Below are 16,792 nucleotides of genomic sequence, written 5' to 3'. Positions count from 1 at the left end.
ACCAGACTACATGGTTTGCAAGACAGTCCATACTAGGGTGATCCAGCTGCAGGGTAAATCTAGTCTAAGTGGAGGTTTGTCACTTTCTGTACCTTTTTTTTTGTTTGTCTTGTTTAACAGGTACATTGAATAATAAATATTAGCCATATAAAGTTAGCTAACTATTATGACAAAATTGTATGCTTGATAGTGAGGTCATACACCATAATTAAATGCAGTAATATCTGTTTTTAGCTGCCACTTATAAAATCCAGTTGAGTTCAGTCTTTACAAGTTCAAGTGCTTTGTCTGGTGAATCTATTTACACCAAAATCATTTCAGCACAGGCTGTTTTAAATATGAATTTTAGTGGTATACATGTGAATATGGTTGTAATTTAAAAAGAAAGAATTAGTTTCATTTTGCTGGAATGCTCCCATAATTTAATATGTTCAGTAAACTTTTTAATCCACAAATTAAAGCACTTTGTGTGTTTATTTTACAAATTAAGACATTTATCTGTGTTCATACAAGCAGAAAATGATATTGGATGAAGTTGGCTGCAGTCACCAATCTAGATTCAGCTTATCAATTAAGTCATGGATAATGTTATCTCTAAGATGTCTTGAATTTAATGTCTAAATTCATATATGCACACATAACGGCTAAGCTTTCGTCAGCCTTCTGCTTCGCCAGTGTTTCTGCTTACAGTCATAACAGCCCCTTTACTCTGAATGTTTTTTTGTCGTTTGTTCTCTGGCGCGCTCTACAACTTTCTTTTTATTTTTTATGATGCCAGAGCTCATTCCCAGTCCTCGAGCCGCAGTAATGTCAGATAAGGGTGTGTGTTGACACTGATAGACTGCTCTTTATTAAAGCAGCCAGCGTTAGAACTTTAGTGAATTAGCATTCTGCTCTGTTCTCTGTCTGCTTTTAACTGCGGAGCAATGAGCCCTCATTTCAGTGCCATTCATTTTATTTGGTGAAAAAGGAGCATAGCCCAAACATCTCAAGAGGAGTTTCAAGTTGTGCTCTGGGAGGAGTTAGAAGGGATTTTATTAGTATGAGGGGTTTTTAATTAACAACCAGTCATCAAATCGGAGCAGTGAATGTTTTTCACTCTCCTGGATGTGTGCTTATATTCAGCACAAGTCAGTTTCATACCTGTCTTCAAGTCCCTAATAGCATTTTACACTGATAAACGTCTGCGTTTAATTCACAGTGAATACGGTGGACGGCTTATTTGAGCTGTTTTACCATTTAATTATCACCCCTCACACTGTTTTATAATCATAATGCTCCATTTCATTATTCTCAAAACAGATAGTAACTTACTGAACTAACTGTCTTATGTGGATACTCGTATCAGTGTGCAATAATGGCACTGGAACAGTTGAGCAACCGCCAATAAGATGAATGAGAATGCTAAACTTTATGTAGGGTTTATAGACCTCCTTGCTCTGAAGTAAATTATGTCTTCATTGGGCGTGTCAAAGGGAATGCGTTTGTTGGCTCTGATGGGTGGTAGGCCTTGGGTATGTGCTGAATGTGTGTGTGTATGTGTGTGTTTGTGTGGTCTGAAATGATTACAAAAGGGCAGGTATTAGAGTCTTGGCCAGTCTGAAAGGGCTCCTCCCACACTGTCTGATCTCTATCTGAGGTTGTCTGGAGATGACCAAGGCCTTTCACCACCCGCTCGTCTTTGTAATCTTTCATCAAAATGTAATAAGCATTCAAGTCTGGCTCTATTCTGCTTTGAAACGCCCACTTTTCACGACCCAAGCAATTCCTGATGGATAAAGTTAAGTGTCACCATACACTCTCAGAAAAAATGGTAGAAAAGCTATCATTGGGGCAGTACCCTTTAGAAGGTACTAATAGGCACCATTTGTGTACACTGTAGGTACTAATATGCCTTTTTAAAGTTCTAATATACCATTTGAAAGGGTACTGCCCCAATGGCAGCTTTTGTAAAAACATTTTTAATTCTGTATTCTGTTAGGCTTAAAAATGTTACATTGCATATAGGGGTGGGCGATATGGCAAAAATATCATATCCCGATTTTCTTTATTTTTTTTAGAAATTTCACGATTTTATCACGATTTTTTGTCATGTTGGTTATACTATTTTGTCTGAGCATTACAGCCAAACTAATTTCCCTAGTATAAAGACAAAGCCTTTCAAGGTATAACTAAATATAAAAAAGAATGGCAGATATTTAGGCCAAAGTGGGCGAAGATAAAAAAATCTCGTCATTATTTTATCTTTGTTGTTAAAAAATAAGAACAAATATACACATTACAAATACGCATAATATACAAATAAAACAAGCAAACAGTGTTTTATTTTCAGGTACGATAGGTGTATTTAGCAGGAGCATTCAAGAAATTGAATACAAATATAAAAATAAAACACTATATTGATTGATTCCTCTTAAAGCAACTGTATTAAAGTTTTTCAGTCAAGAGTATTGAGTGATTTTTCTCTTTGTGTTTTCTTGTTTTATTAACATTAAAGGAATAGTCCACAAAAAAACTCTCATCTGTCTGTCAATTCTATCATAGTGTTTTATTTTTATACCATAATTTACTCACTCAAAAGTTGTTTCAAACCTGAATGAGTTTCTTTCTTCTGCTGAACATAAAAGTTATTTTGAAGAACGTGGAAAACCCAAACAGTTGCTGGTCCACAGCGACCATAGTATTTTTTCCTACTATTAAATTCAATGTGGACCAGCAGCTGTTTGGTTTACCCATATTCTTCAAAATATCTTATTTTGTGTTCAGCACAAGAAAGAAATGAATATAGGTTTGAGACAGCATGTGAGTGAGTAAATAATGACAGAAATCAAATTTTAGGATGAACTATCCCTTTAATGACAGTCGGCAGCATGTTTAGTACTATCTAGGGATGCTCCGATCCGCCTTTTTCACCTCCGATACCGATCCGATACCAGTGAAGTTTTTTCCCCCATTTAAATAAATGTAGAATTTATATATCTGTGTGTGTGGAACTGATAATCATTCTTTCACAATCTACTAGATACAGACTACTTAATTATAAAGAAAAATAAAATAAACCATAAATATGAAAAAATATAGGCCTATGTATATTTATAATCTGACAAAAATTTACCATAAACTAGGTTAGTGGATAATTCGGCAGCAAAAGTTATTCTAGAAAAATCAGTGCACAATAATTTTAGAAATCCAAACATTTAGTGAAAAAATTGAGTGTTTTTATACAGTCTATGAGCACTAAGTGCTTACAATGTACGCATCCGGTGTGCAGAATGATGCGCTTGAAGCAACATGGCGTCACAGCCTGACTCCGTGTTGCTTCAAGTTCATCATTCTGCACACCGGATGCGCACATTGTAAGCGCTTCGTGTTAAAAACTGCAAAGCACAAAAGGGAAGAGAAATTGATGCGTAGTGTATTATATCTGTGCAGTTATTGAGCCTTTCTTTTAACAGTTTTAAATTTCAGTTACTGTGCACGTTAAAAACAATTTATAGTCTTTTCTACGCCGTGTTTTGTTCTCACAGACACCTGGTAGCAAGTAACAAAACAACATTAAACTCCGGCAAGAAGATAAAGTCCTTTTTGCAAAATCATAGACATGTATTTACAAATCAAGTATAATGGGAACACAGAATGATCTTGGAGAGAGCTTTACCGAGCTGACTGCTGTAACTGAACACGACCAGGGTTTAAAGGCTGAACGAATGACTGGCAGCCGCAGCGGAGAAAAGAGTTTGTGTGAACTTTAATGTAAGGACTTAAATATTCATATGTAGCTCACATTAAGCTATCGTATGGCTGCAGAAGTAACACCGAATAATTCGCACAATCGAAAAAAAAATCTCTGATTTGGATGGGCCCTCTCTGACCGATACCCAATCCTAGAAAAATGGCACTATCGGAGCCGATACCCGATATGAATATCGGATCGGCGCATCCCTAGTACTGTCCCTTTAAGACCTGCACGCATCTAATATACAGGCACGCATCCGTTTTCTCTCAACTGTTTACTTTCATTTTATACATAACCAACTGAGCCTATATGTAAACCTTGTGTGTTTTGACAGTATTAGCGTCAGAACAGCACATGAATGATAGTTTAACTGGCAAGGTTTTAATGCAAATATGCAAATAATGTACTTTTGTGACTGCGCATAAGTGCAGTGTCCTGTGAGTGTAACTCTACCGCTAACACTGAATGAATGTTGCATTGTACAGTAGTGCTGTGTTCAAAATATCGATACGACGATGTATCGTCACAGAGATTTGACGATACGAGTATCGATACAGCTGGCCCTGTATCGATACTGTGGCACGTGTGCAGCAGTGGACCACGCTTAATTTTACAACGTTTAAAATTTAGTAGAAAAGTGCGAGGTTTCTAAAAAAGAATGAATGGAGCATCTGTTAATAATCTGGCCACAGAGGAACACAACGGGGTTGCCTGATATAAAGAGACTTAATCCCCAAAACAGAGCTTCACACTTGCGCAATACGGAAATATCTGCTAAACGTGCTACTTAACTTTATCAACCTGGCAACCATGTGCACGCGCGCTCTCTCTCCACTGGATAAACGCGCTTGCTTTCTGAAAACAGCGGTTAGCTTGCAGTTTAGCTATCTCCACTTCAAGTCTGTTCTCAGAAAAGTGTGATTCATCAACTGTTCATTTACGACAGAGAGAGAGAGGCTGTGTATGTATGAATTACCACCGTTTTGCCGCGTTTCTCTGTTAATAGTAAAGCTATGGCTTTAATTCTTTTAGAAACAATGATGCTACCAGCTCCTTGTTGAGAAAGATAATGTAGCTCTTGAGCGATTAAGCTATTTCGTTGATAAAATTGCGGGGCAGCGCTAAAAAGTTTGTTCCTGAATGTCTGAGTGCGGCCGCGGCGTGATCTGGTGTGTGTGACTGCACTTAACACCAAACTGCTCGTTTCACACAAATGCTGGCACAGAAGTGCATGTTCGGCTAGAGTCGCTTTGAACTCGTGCATCTTCGGAAGCGGAGCTGCGCGGAAAGTTACAAAAAATGTTGTGCACACCGCCACGCGAAACGACGTCGCACGCACTCAAAGCGAACTTGCTGACGCTTGACTATAAATCAGCCATAAATCAGCCTTGAATGTGTGAGCGTTAGATATAGTGAAGACAGCGTGTTAGTTTAGAACTCTTCTATTTTTTTTTTTATTGTAGAAAGTGTGTTAATTTGTGCAATGATAACCTACCAGCAATGTAAATTATTTAAAAAACATATTAGAATGAGTACATTACAATATAAATGTATTAGAACAAGTACATTATTATTTATGGGCTTAAAAACAAGATGCAAACAATCAGAATATTGAACCTGGTGGGGAGTGCATAATGTAAACATGAAACATATGCCATTACCTATATTGTTCTGTGGTACAGTTATGGAGGCCCTTCATAATGCAGAGGTCAGCTGCCTGCTCTGCCAATAGTTAGAAATGGCACTATAGTAAGCAGTGTTTAATAAACAGCTGTTTTTCTAAATTCTGCTGAGGTGAAATTCAGTGCAGTCATGTATCGTATCGTGGCCTCTGTATCGTGATACGTATCGTATCGTGACTTTGCTGGTGATGCACAGCCCTATTGTACAGTATATTGAGACAGAGGCGCCAGAACTGCAGCTGATAGAATGTGCACTGTAGCACGATACTACGATATTTCTTCAGAAGCAGAGACTTGGAGACATTTTTATCGTCCACGATCAAAAATCGTCATATCGCACACCCCTAATTGCATGCATAAAATGGGTAGTGAATGCCATTTCTTGTTGACTTTAAACTGTTCTTCATGAATAAATTCACATTTTTGTATTTTACAGAATAGCCATTTGCCAGTTTAAATGCCTACGGCTTTATTTTAAAATGATTGGGCCATTATGTTTTTGATTTTACCTTTGCTTTCACTTTTGACACTGGTTGCAATACAGATAAATCGTTTTTTTCTGTGTGGGAAGGTGGCTCGTTGTCATTCCTGAGCAGGTGTTCTATGCTAATGTTAATTGAGTAAGTCAAATGATTCCAGATACCAGTCTCAGCTCTCTACTGTAAAACTCATTTACCCTTGTACAATCTCTCCCATCAGTATATGCCACATTCAGCACATACTCCAATCTCCAGAATTATCTCCATGCCCCAAACGAAAGAGCACAGAGTCACACTGTTGTTTCACGGCCTTATCAGGTAGCTGTAAACTCTTTGTTAGGACCTTGCTACAGGCTGGGATTACTTCTCAGTGAGCTGTTTTTCTCCTCTCTCTCTTCCACCTTTTCTCATTCTTTAAAGATTTCACAGTCATCCTTTAAGTCCATATTCTCCAATATTGTCTTTTATAACTTTAGACATCCAAACATCTGAGCAAATTAAAAATAGAGGTGTAATAGAATGGACAGGCAGGGTGACTTTGCCTTTAAGAAGCACTGGGGACATGGGGGTTTGCCATTTGAAGTGTACATCTTTGATTTCTGGTCAGCTTGTTCTTGAGACACAGGTCTTTGTTTTTTATTCACAAACAGAAGCCTGAGCTTTCGTGGGATTCTCAGACAAATTGAAAAGGGTTCAGGTAACAAGAAGCGCACACTTGAGAATCACATTCCTTGAATAAAGTGTAAGACTTTGTTGAGCACAGTCACTGTAAGACATTTTCAAAGGTGGCATAGCTAGACAGGAAGGACAACTAAAAGTCAGTCCCTCTAAATTGATGCACACTATTTTAAGAAATTCTTGAGAATGCTTATATTTATTAAAACAATAAAATATATGAAAATAGAAATTAAGCAATCAGATTGTCATAAAAATAATGGGTAAACTATTACATATACAAATTAGAATAACTAATTGCCACGAATTAACAATTCTAAGATAATAAAATAATTTCTCAAAGCAATATTTTATGTCTGTATATTTATTTGATCGACTAGTAGCTGTGTAATGAGTGGGAAATAGTCAGTCGGTCATTATCCATTCAGGATGATACAAGAGACCTCTACTTTGTGTCAGGGGCTTGATCACCCTGTCAGATTTTGCGTTGCGATAATGACTGCCTGACTGTATGTTATCCCTCACTCAGCTAAGGGATGACTCTCATATTTAACCTCTTCCCATCACACCACCGTACGATTATAATGAGAATTATGGCAAGTAAAGCAAATCTGTTCTGGCTTTGTAGACAATGATAAGTGATGTTTTTGTACATTTTTCATTGAATGAAAATATTATTTTGGGTGCAGAAGACAAAAAGAAAGAATACTAGAGATCTGTAACATGATAATGTCATTTAAGGCCATATTTTTTGGTCCAAACAGATGACAAAATCCTATTCTGTGACATAAACAGATGTCTGCAATATCAGTTGATTTTCTGACAACTGGGAAACAATGAAAGATTCACAACTGGACCAGTTTAGCTGATGCCACTGTCATTTGAGAGAAGCAAATATCTTTCTCGCTGATGTGGAGAAAGAGGCCCTCATATGAGGGTTATTTAAATCCGACAGTGTAACACAAACCGTCAGACCTGAAGATGCGTAATTGGCTGTAGCGTATGTGTCTTGATTTGTCATCAGTGACGCGAGTGGCGACAGAACACATGGTGACGTGTAAGCACATTAGCTTAGAGACAGAGGAAATCGAACTGATTTGCAAGCATGCTCATAACCACATTTACATGATTTGGTATAGCATCTTATTCACAAATGATAGACAATTGTTTGTCACAATTACAGCCTTAGGAAAATGGCGGGGGTGTTTTTGACAGTGACTCAGGCATATTATGTCATATTTTTGACTCCCTGTTAGGATGTTTGTTATGGATTAGACATCCCGTCATTGTGCTGGTGCTGAAATGTAGGTTGGGCTCATAAAATAATGACTTAGACATGAAAATAGAATTGAGTCCCTTTGAATATATTCCTGTTTTTTAAAATTAGCATTAGCATAACTTTAAGAAAATTAAAAATAAATGACTTATGCACATTTGTTTGCTTCACAGTTGACAGTTGTCCACATTGTAGTGGTCTATATATATATATATATATACTAGGGATGCACGTTATATCGGCCACCATATCGGTATCGGCCCATATCGGCTCATTTTTTCTGTTATCAGTATCGGCCTGATAAGAAAATTTGGCCGATATCTTAAAGCCGATAAATAATGCATTATTTCCTTCAGAGACACTTCAGATGCGCGCTGTTCGTTTGCAGCCTTTTGTGCAATTGTACATTGTAATATTGTGTTTATTTGATGTATATCTGATTTATCTCATATAGAATGCATTTGGTTAAGTTAAAAGAGCGCTTCAGTTTACCGGTGATCATCTTTAGCTCAGCACACGCAGCTCAAACAGCAGTGCACAACATTAATAACTATGATTGGGAATGTCGTGTATATAACATTCTAATGAGAACATTATTATAATAAAACGTTGGGAATTCTTTGGGTTTAGTTGCCGTGTTTCAGCGCGTTGATATGGGAAGAGCGCATCCACAACAGGATCACAGCACACACCACATTATGTAAAATTCTTTTAGCCAAAAAGGCCATTTACAGATTCCTTTATTCAGGCTGGTCAAAGCTTTTTTCCCCCTTTCATCCATTCATCCTTACTCCTGCAGGGGTTTTAGTGGGATGGAATGTGAATGTCATGTGGGTGACAGACGAATATATAATCAGAAGTTGGTTGTAACAAGGTGATTTATAATTGGACTCAATTTACAGTTGTAGACAATTTCATTGTAATTTAGAAATTCTGCCCTGAAAGTGAACTTTCATTTAACAATGAAAGTTAAATGGCAGTGATTTGACTGGCCTGCCAAGCCCTTAGGAATGAGAACGAGAGACAGACAGGGTAAGAATGGAAGAAAGCCTAATATATAGCCCTGCCTTAATTGCCCCTGAACAAATTGTATTCCCTTTTTCTTTTATCTTTAGCCAGCATTTGTGCTTTTTACTGTTCTTTCGAGCAGTCTGGATCAGGTTGGCTGTGTACTTTATTGGGTAGTTAAAGTCTTAATAAAGCTTAGCATCAGTTCCCCTTAAGCCCTTGAGAGTGGACTTCCACTACTGAAACACCAGAAGTCTTATGATTCTCATCACAATATGTCACTATTTCTTTTACCTTTTTTTTCATAGCATGCTTGGCCAGTTAGTTCACATTTTCATTCATCTAACATTTTTTACCTTCATTCTGCAAGTTGCTCATTAGTCGCTCTTTGCAGTCAGAATATTCAGCGGCCATTAATTAATGATCCTTGTTATGTGCTGTGTATGAAGAATGTAGAAGAACTGCAAAAGATAATCTATTATTAAATCATATATACTGGTTATTGTATTCATACACTGAGCCCTATATATTAGCATGATTGCATCAATCCATCATGGGTATTGATTAATGACACAAATGTTTTACTGCCTCTTACCTTTTATTCTTTAATGCAAGCTTGTTTTTTTTGGTTTGTTTTGCAGATGAACATGGACATTTGAAAATATACCTGCCCAAAAAGCTGCTTGAATGTCTACCAAAATGCTCCACGTTGCCAAAAGAGAGACACCGGTGGAACACCAATGAGGTAAGGTCACCTCTCTCCGCCATCTGCTGCTGTCTTTTTTTAACTCCTGCTGACTTTATAGAGATAAAACCTCGTTTATTTTAAGCAGTGAAACGGACACAATGTGTTAATAGAAACCTCTCTAGGGATTCTGTAGTCAGTTCAGATATTAACAGCAACTGTGTGATTGCCTTATTTTTGTGGCAGGAGGAGTTGCCTATTTTCCGTGCTGTGATTGCAAAGGACATAGATCGAGTGTTTTAGGAAACAGCAGGTTCATAAAGCTATCTGTATATACAAAGATCTAATTTTTACATTTATGCAAATATAAATTTGCAATAGTTTATGATCTGCTCGTAAAACATTTATGTTCTAGCGTTCAATATTTTAGCTCATATTCTGTTGCTTTTTTGGTAGTCTATTGCAGAGCAGTTTGTAAGTTAAAACTCCAATGTATATAATTTTTGGACATCTGTTCCAGCATCACTTTTATTCACAGATGTTTTAATTCCCTGGAAATATAGACAGGATGTGATTATTTATTTATTTATTTATTTGTGTGATGAAAGGAATCCTGCCCTGTCATTACATTACTAAATCAGAGAAGAATATGGATGCTCTGTTTTTTTTTCTTAGACTGACTCTTCATTTCAGTCTTCCTTCATTTCTGCTTATTGGTGACATTTGTAAAATTTTCAATACTCCTTTAAAATGTTCCCAGGGGTCAGAGCACTGTGTGATCTTATATTAACAATTCAAGGAAACAAAAATATTTTTGGATTAGAATAGTGCAAGTCATTTAGCTCGGCTCAGTTGTTTATTGACTTTCAGTAGATGCTGACATGCTATTTCAGACCCCTCTGTGCCACTGCATAGAAGCCTCGCTATCTAACAAAGCCATATACCTAATAATCTACATATGAAAATGAGTTTTAAGTACGTTTATCACAGCCTGAAGGCATTTCAGACACAATGCATCAAACAAATAAGAAAAGATAACAAGCCTCTTAGATTTCAGTATTGAAAATGAAAATGTGAAATGTTTTTATTTGTATGACTGTGGGAGGAAAAATCAGAGACTGTTTGCTCCAGCTGTCCTTGACCTATAGGCCAGCCATTTTAAATTAGTTCATTTCTTTTCAGTGCGGCTACTTTATCATTTAATGGAAATGAGACGGTGACTTGCTTGATTTTCACATTTTATTTGTTGTTCGTGTTCAGTCTGTTGTGCGGCGTGGCTCCCTCCGTGCAGAGGCTGCGGGGAGATTGAAACTAAACATTGTTTCACTGCCGTAAGCTAGAGGGATTTTAAATGACTGAGTTTCTCTAAGGAGATTCATAAACTCATAGCTCAGTGAAGGCGATGCAGTTTTATTACAATTGATCCCACTGAAGCACGCATGGCTTTCACACATTAAGTGACAGGCGTCATCAGAGAGCAGGATACAAAGGAAGCTTTTTGGGGACTTTCTTTCTTTCTTTTTTTAAAACTCTCCCCCTCAAATTAATGACATCCTCTTGTGCAGGCTGGTAAAGAGAGGGATGAGGAGCGCTTTGGTGGGGTAGTGAGCCTGCCTGCCTGCCTCCCTCACTAATATCAAAACGCCTGCCATAGCCACATACATAACTCACATGTCACCTTTACATCAATTTCAGCTTTGACAAAAGTCTCCAGTGACAAATCACTGATGTGGCCCTCTTAAAGGGATATTTATGAATTGAATACACTGCTTTATCCCTCCGCGTATTCTTTATAGAGTGACAAGTGGCTTTTTTTGAAGGGAAAGAGGTGTGGATGTGAATGACAATGCTGAAATAGACATTGAAAGCACCAAGCCGTTGAATGTTTGTCTTGTCAGATTTAGCTCTGAATGTTTTCCCTCTGCGGTTCTGGTAACCAGAGACTCGTTTTGTTTTGTTGAATAGTTTGTCTTTGAAGTGCAAATATGGCCTTGTGGGATATTGTTGATTGTTTGGCTTGATTTCCATGTAACATGATGCAATATCCAGAGTAAAAATTTTGATTTCTGAACTATGTATGTGCACTTATCATTCAAAGGCTGTCAGCTTACATCAGGCATTCTGTGTGTTTGTATATTTGTGGTCTGGTTTGAAATGATACAAGTGAACTAGAATATTGCTTCAGATCAGCGGCTGCCTTTCTAATTGAAGCTGATGGTTTAACGCGTTTGACCTGCGATGTTGCGCTTGCAGTCAAAATTAATTAATGTGTTTTTTGGAATTGATTAAAAAATGTCAGCACTTATTTTGGAATGATGTCATCTTTGTCCTAGTATGTTACGAAAGAAAGAAATCAAGAACTTCAGGAAGTTCTTTCATGTTTGTTCCCCAATTCTTTAAGGAAACAAAATATTATGCAAGTTGGGTTCATTTGTGCAGAAGCCATTCATAATGAGCTATATCCTCACATATAACCTATGAAGATATCAGACAGAAGAACATTTTTGCAGCAGTGCTCTTATTTGCCTCACTTGCACTTCTCTCATCACCATAATATAGCGCTTTGTCTTATTTTTATCCCATTACACATACTGAATAAAAGTAAATTCAGTTATAAAATAACAAACCTAGATTCTATATTCCTCAATCTGCATGAAAATGCTTGGAAAATGCAAACTCTAAACTCAATACAAATCTGCAATAATGAAATAATATAATAACATAACCCACATATTATAGACTTAGTCTTATAACAAAGATTTCACCAAAGTGAATCATTGTAATGATGTTATGGTATTTCTTCAACTACAGGCACTTAAAAAAAAAAAATTATTTTATGGCCTAGTGGATTATTTTGTATTTTGTATGAAGCCTACTTTTTAAACTTTTTAAAAATGCCTTTACTTTTTGCTACTTTTAAATCCTTACGTACATATTTTAATAATTTATCCTTGTCCCAGACTTTCAGTTTATGAAAATCCATAATTATTATATATATTAAAGGTTAAATTGATCATCTAAATCTTCTCCTTGTATGATCTATGCATATAGACTTGACATAATAATAAGTAAGTGTGTAAAGTGTCTTTAAGAGTTCACAGGGTTAAAAATGGCCATAGTTGAAGAAAAGGCCATTGTGCTGGTGTTTTCATGTTGCGTGCATCAGAATGGTCTGCACCATTGGTTGGAGGGAAGACAACCTTCCCCAAAAAGCAAGGGCATTTGTGTGTCATGTGTGCCAGGCAGACACTGAGGCTAGAGTGAGTCACTGATGGCAGACTGAGAGGTATTAAGCAGTCTCATTGCTGCTGATTGTGTGACTCTTACTGAAAGTGACACCTCCTGTATTTCCTCTATATCCCGCCTGCTGCTCTTCCCACTTAGTAGTGTTTTTTTTTTCTCTGAATAATGTCTTCTTAACGATGAGGGTTCATTTGGAGTTTATGTGGGCAGGAAATATACAGGATCAACCTCAAATCAAACCAAATTTGTCACACCACATCATGTTATACATTGCGTTTTTTCTGTTCTCTCACCAAGTCTGTTGTTGTTTGAGTTTCCCTCATGTTACATGCAGTTCTCTATGTTGAAGTGCAGTCAGATGACAGCAGAACTTCTAACGCAGTCCAGACAAATCAGGCTAGCTGGAGTGCAGCGGTCATGTGTGGGAGCCCATCTTTTCTTTACTGGATGTTCAGAGCTCTGGGCCATATTTAAATCTGTCATCTTTCCTTGTGTGCATTTATACAGAGAATGTGAGTTGGATTAAATTTCAAGCATTTGCTGGAAAGTTAGATAAACCAATCTGCTCAAAATGAGGTTGATGGCAAGAAGAGGAGGTAAGGATGTAGGTGGTTTAAAAGAGGCGATGTGCACAAAGGCACTGCTCGGCTTTTAAACTGTCAGAATGAGATTTGAAGAAAATATGGGCAAAGGATTGACAATTTATTTAACTGTAGCAACCACAGCACTGCAATCTTTATAACAAAGAAAATAGGCTTAACAATAAAGGCATAACAGAGTTTGAGGCAAACACGAAAACTAATTAGAAAGGGGATCTATGAGATCTGACAATGCCTTCCATGAACAGAAATTAAAAGAACAGGTTTATTCGAGAGATATGTGAAAAGTTAGTACCCGAAGAACTCCGTCACATCTGACCTTTCTGACATAAGCTGACATAAATTGCTCCACATAATGGCAATATTGGGTTATTTTTAATGTGAATGGTATACACTGGTTTTTGAGGCAACAATTCTATAGAAACCTCTAGCTCAGGTTCTTTTCATTTGGTTTTGTCTTCCTTTCGACACATGATTTCTAGTTTTTCAGGCTTATTTTTTAAAGGAAGCACACCATATATTGAGGATAGTAACCTGTGATTTCCAAACTCTAGTTTTCAGAATGATTTCCCTCACCATAGCTAAATTTAAGAACACACGCTCCATCCTGCTTGGTGTAGTCCTTCACATGGTGAAATGTAGGAATGTAACGATTCATTCAACTCCCGATTCGAGATTCGATTTTCTCACGATTTTTTTTTTTTTTTACAAAATAAGATTGAAGACAAATTATACAGTAAATGAAGAGGTGTCCTTTTATTAGGCTAATGCTGTACATTTCTTTGTGAAATTGAAATATAACAAAACTAAATTGAAATTTCAAAACAAACCCCAAATCAAATAAGCAAGTTACACAAATAAAAACTCTTCATATAAACAAACTAAGGCTTTGTCTGTGCTCTTTCCATTTAAAATTAGAGGCAACCACTGCATTTTAATCATGATCCAAACAAAGATGCTGCATACATTACAGCAGTTTTTAATCTAAATTAAGGCTTGTGCACACCGGGACGGTTATCGCGCGCGATTATTGCCGACATTTAACGCCTCGTAACTAAACAAAGGGCACCAATGTGAGTGTGCACACCGGCGCGCAAAACGGCAGGCGTAAAAGTGTCATTTAAAAAAAAAAAAAAGCCTCGGGCTCGTTTTTTTGGTTTGAAAAACGGTCTTGCCGAGCACACACTTGATACCTAGCGACAAAGAGGAAGTAGGTAGACGAAGAAGCAGCATCGAGGCAAGATGAATGTAGAGCTGCTGATCTCATTGGTGTCTGAACACAAAGAGCTTTATGACAAACGCGACCGTGAAGTCCTACAAAAATCTCGATAAGAGGGAGTTGTTATGGAGAGGAATTGCAGATCAAAAAGTATTCGATGTGTACCGGGGTATTTCTGTTTTTCATTAAGTGCCATCTAATGTCAGGGAGTGAATTTGCATATTCACTCAGCTCATCACCAGTGAAAATGCTGCTGATAAGCATGTGCAATAATCGTCCCGGTGTGCACGAGGCTTTAGACTGTATAATTTCGAAATTTGAAGCAAAAACAGAATGGTCTGACTAGGCCTGGGCGATAAAACGGTATTGATATTTATCGACGGTACACCCTCTTCGATAACGATAGAAAAAATGTACGATATAGCGCACGCTATAGGCACGTGCTATGAGTGACACAGACCGCACACACAAACACGAACATGCTGAATTGAGTGCTGTCCCTGCCTGTGGTGAGGAGATTGTGAATAAAAAAAATTAATTTAAAATAAACATTTGCATTTGAATGCAAAAATAGTACACTCAAATGTTAGGTGTGCATCTGGGAGCGTCATTAGTGCGGATCACAGACACCTGAGATGCGGTGATCATGATGTAAGTGACGTTGTTGCATTTTAATGTTTTATAAGTCTAGCCCACAAGACGCGTAGTTGCTGTGTTATTCATTCAAAATATTAGAGAAATATAGTAGCTCAATGCGTAGAAGATCTTGATTAGGTTAAAACCGAAATCAAGCCATTCACACAGAGCGCATATTCACACAGAGCGCATTTTTTTTAGAATGACAAATATGACTGCTGCTCTCACGTCTCACACGAGATGTAGCCATGCAAAGCTAAAACAGTTTAAACTTTTAGAAAACGCGTCACGAATTTGTAGAGGTTTATTCTGTTTCACTGCATCTCATATGTTTTTAAAGGCAATCTGTGGGATGGGCGATTCGACTCTTTGTATTAAGCAATGCATAAATACATGATGCCGGTTAGTTCATTATTGTTTATGCAATTTACGAAATTATGTTTGATTATACGAGTTAATTTAGACATAATGCACGTTTTTCTTTTTATAGACAGTTATTTCCTTTGCGTTGGCAATTTAATGCGCTGCATTATTTTGCTCATTGCGCCCTCCTGTGGCCTCGGGAGACGAGCCAAAAGTTTCCTTCAGGCCTATTTAATCTGCATATAAAACATTAGAAATGTGATATTTGTTTAATTTTTATTTTGAGTTTAACTGTTAAAACTAAAAATATTTGTTGTTTGTCAATAAATTGGGTTAATTTAAAAATACAGTGGTTAAATTAAAAATTTTCTATTGCTCTTTGTTTTAAAAAAAAGGTTATAAAAAATGTAAATAATTATCGATACCGAACGTTATGAAACATTATATCATTGATAAATTTTTTAGCTATATCGCCCAGCCCTAGGTCTGACTTTAGTTTTGTGAAACTAAAACTATACTACATAAAACTTATCTAAACGAAATTCACTCTCTGCCAGCAGGTAGCACTTATGAACAGCAATGATATAGTATTTCCTGGGTTACCTCTGTAAACAAAGCATAGGTGCGCTTATGAACACTACTTTAATATGCATCGTTCAGAGGCAAGATGAAAAGAAAATGCCATCTAAACTTTTCTAAAGACAGTCAGTTCCCCTCAGAGATACAGTACATTCATATGAACTCCTACCCCAATTGTATTGCGATTTGTTTAGCATCTCAACCGATTTGAATCTTCACATATTTGTGTTGCATATGTATTACATCCCTAGTGAAATGTCATGTATGTTTATTTGGCTTGGGAACCAGAGAAGTTCAAGCAAGGAATGATGACTTCTGTCAAACTTGTAAGATGGTTTCTCATCAAAAAGGGGCATCTAGCATGAGGAGAGTGTCAGCGGCACTATCAGAACACCGAAAAAGTGCTGGCCTCTGGAAGGGACCCTCGAGGAAAGGGAGACAGGCAGGAAAGAGGAGCTAAGCTAGTGTGACACTCAGCCTCTAATGAGTGGCAGCCACTTAAGGCCTGTGAACCTTCTCTCGCCTCTGAACCGAAGCCCAACTGCGGGAAGAGAGCGCATCAGCTCAGTCGCTCTAAGGACTTCTACACATTTAATGCCCTGTCATCAGGAC

The 16,792-nt window shown here is 37.3% G+C and overlaps 1 protein-coding gene across 1 annotated transcript in view; it reads left to right on the top strand.

Annotated features, from left to right (window-relative positions):
- camta1a (calmodulin binding transcription activator 1a) overlaps positions 1–16,792 on the top strand; it is a 385,900-nt gene that overhangs the window by 23,838 nt on the left and 345,270 nt on the right. The window contains exon 3 of the mRNA XM_016257232.1: positions 9,498–9,601. Within this exon, the coding sequence (XP_016112718.1) occupies positions 9,498–9,601 (104 nt within the window). The remainder of the gene's footprint in view (positions 1–9,497; positions 9,602–16,792) is intronic.

The sequence above is a fragment of the Sinocyclocheilus grahami genome, unplaced genomic scaffold (genome assembly GCF_001515645.1).
Source record: "Sinocyclocheilus grahami isolate Dianchi unplaced genomic scaffold, SAMN03320097.WGS_v1.1 scaffold29.1, whole genome shotgun sequence".
In the NCBI taxonomy this organism is placed as follows: Eukaryota; Metazoa; Chordata; class Actinopteri; order Cypriniformes; family Cyprinidae; genus Sinocyclocheilus; species Sinocyclocheilus grahami.
This window is presented reverse-complemented; position numbering and strand designations above follow the sequence as displayed.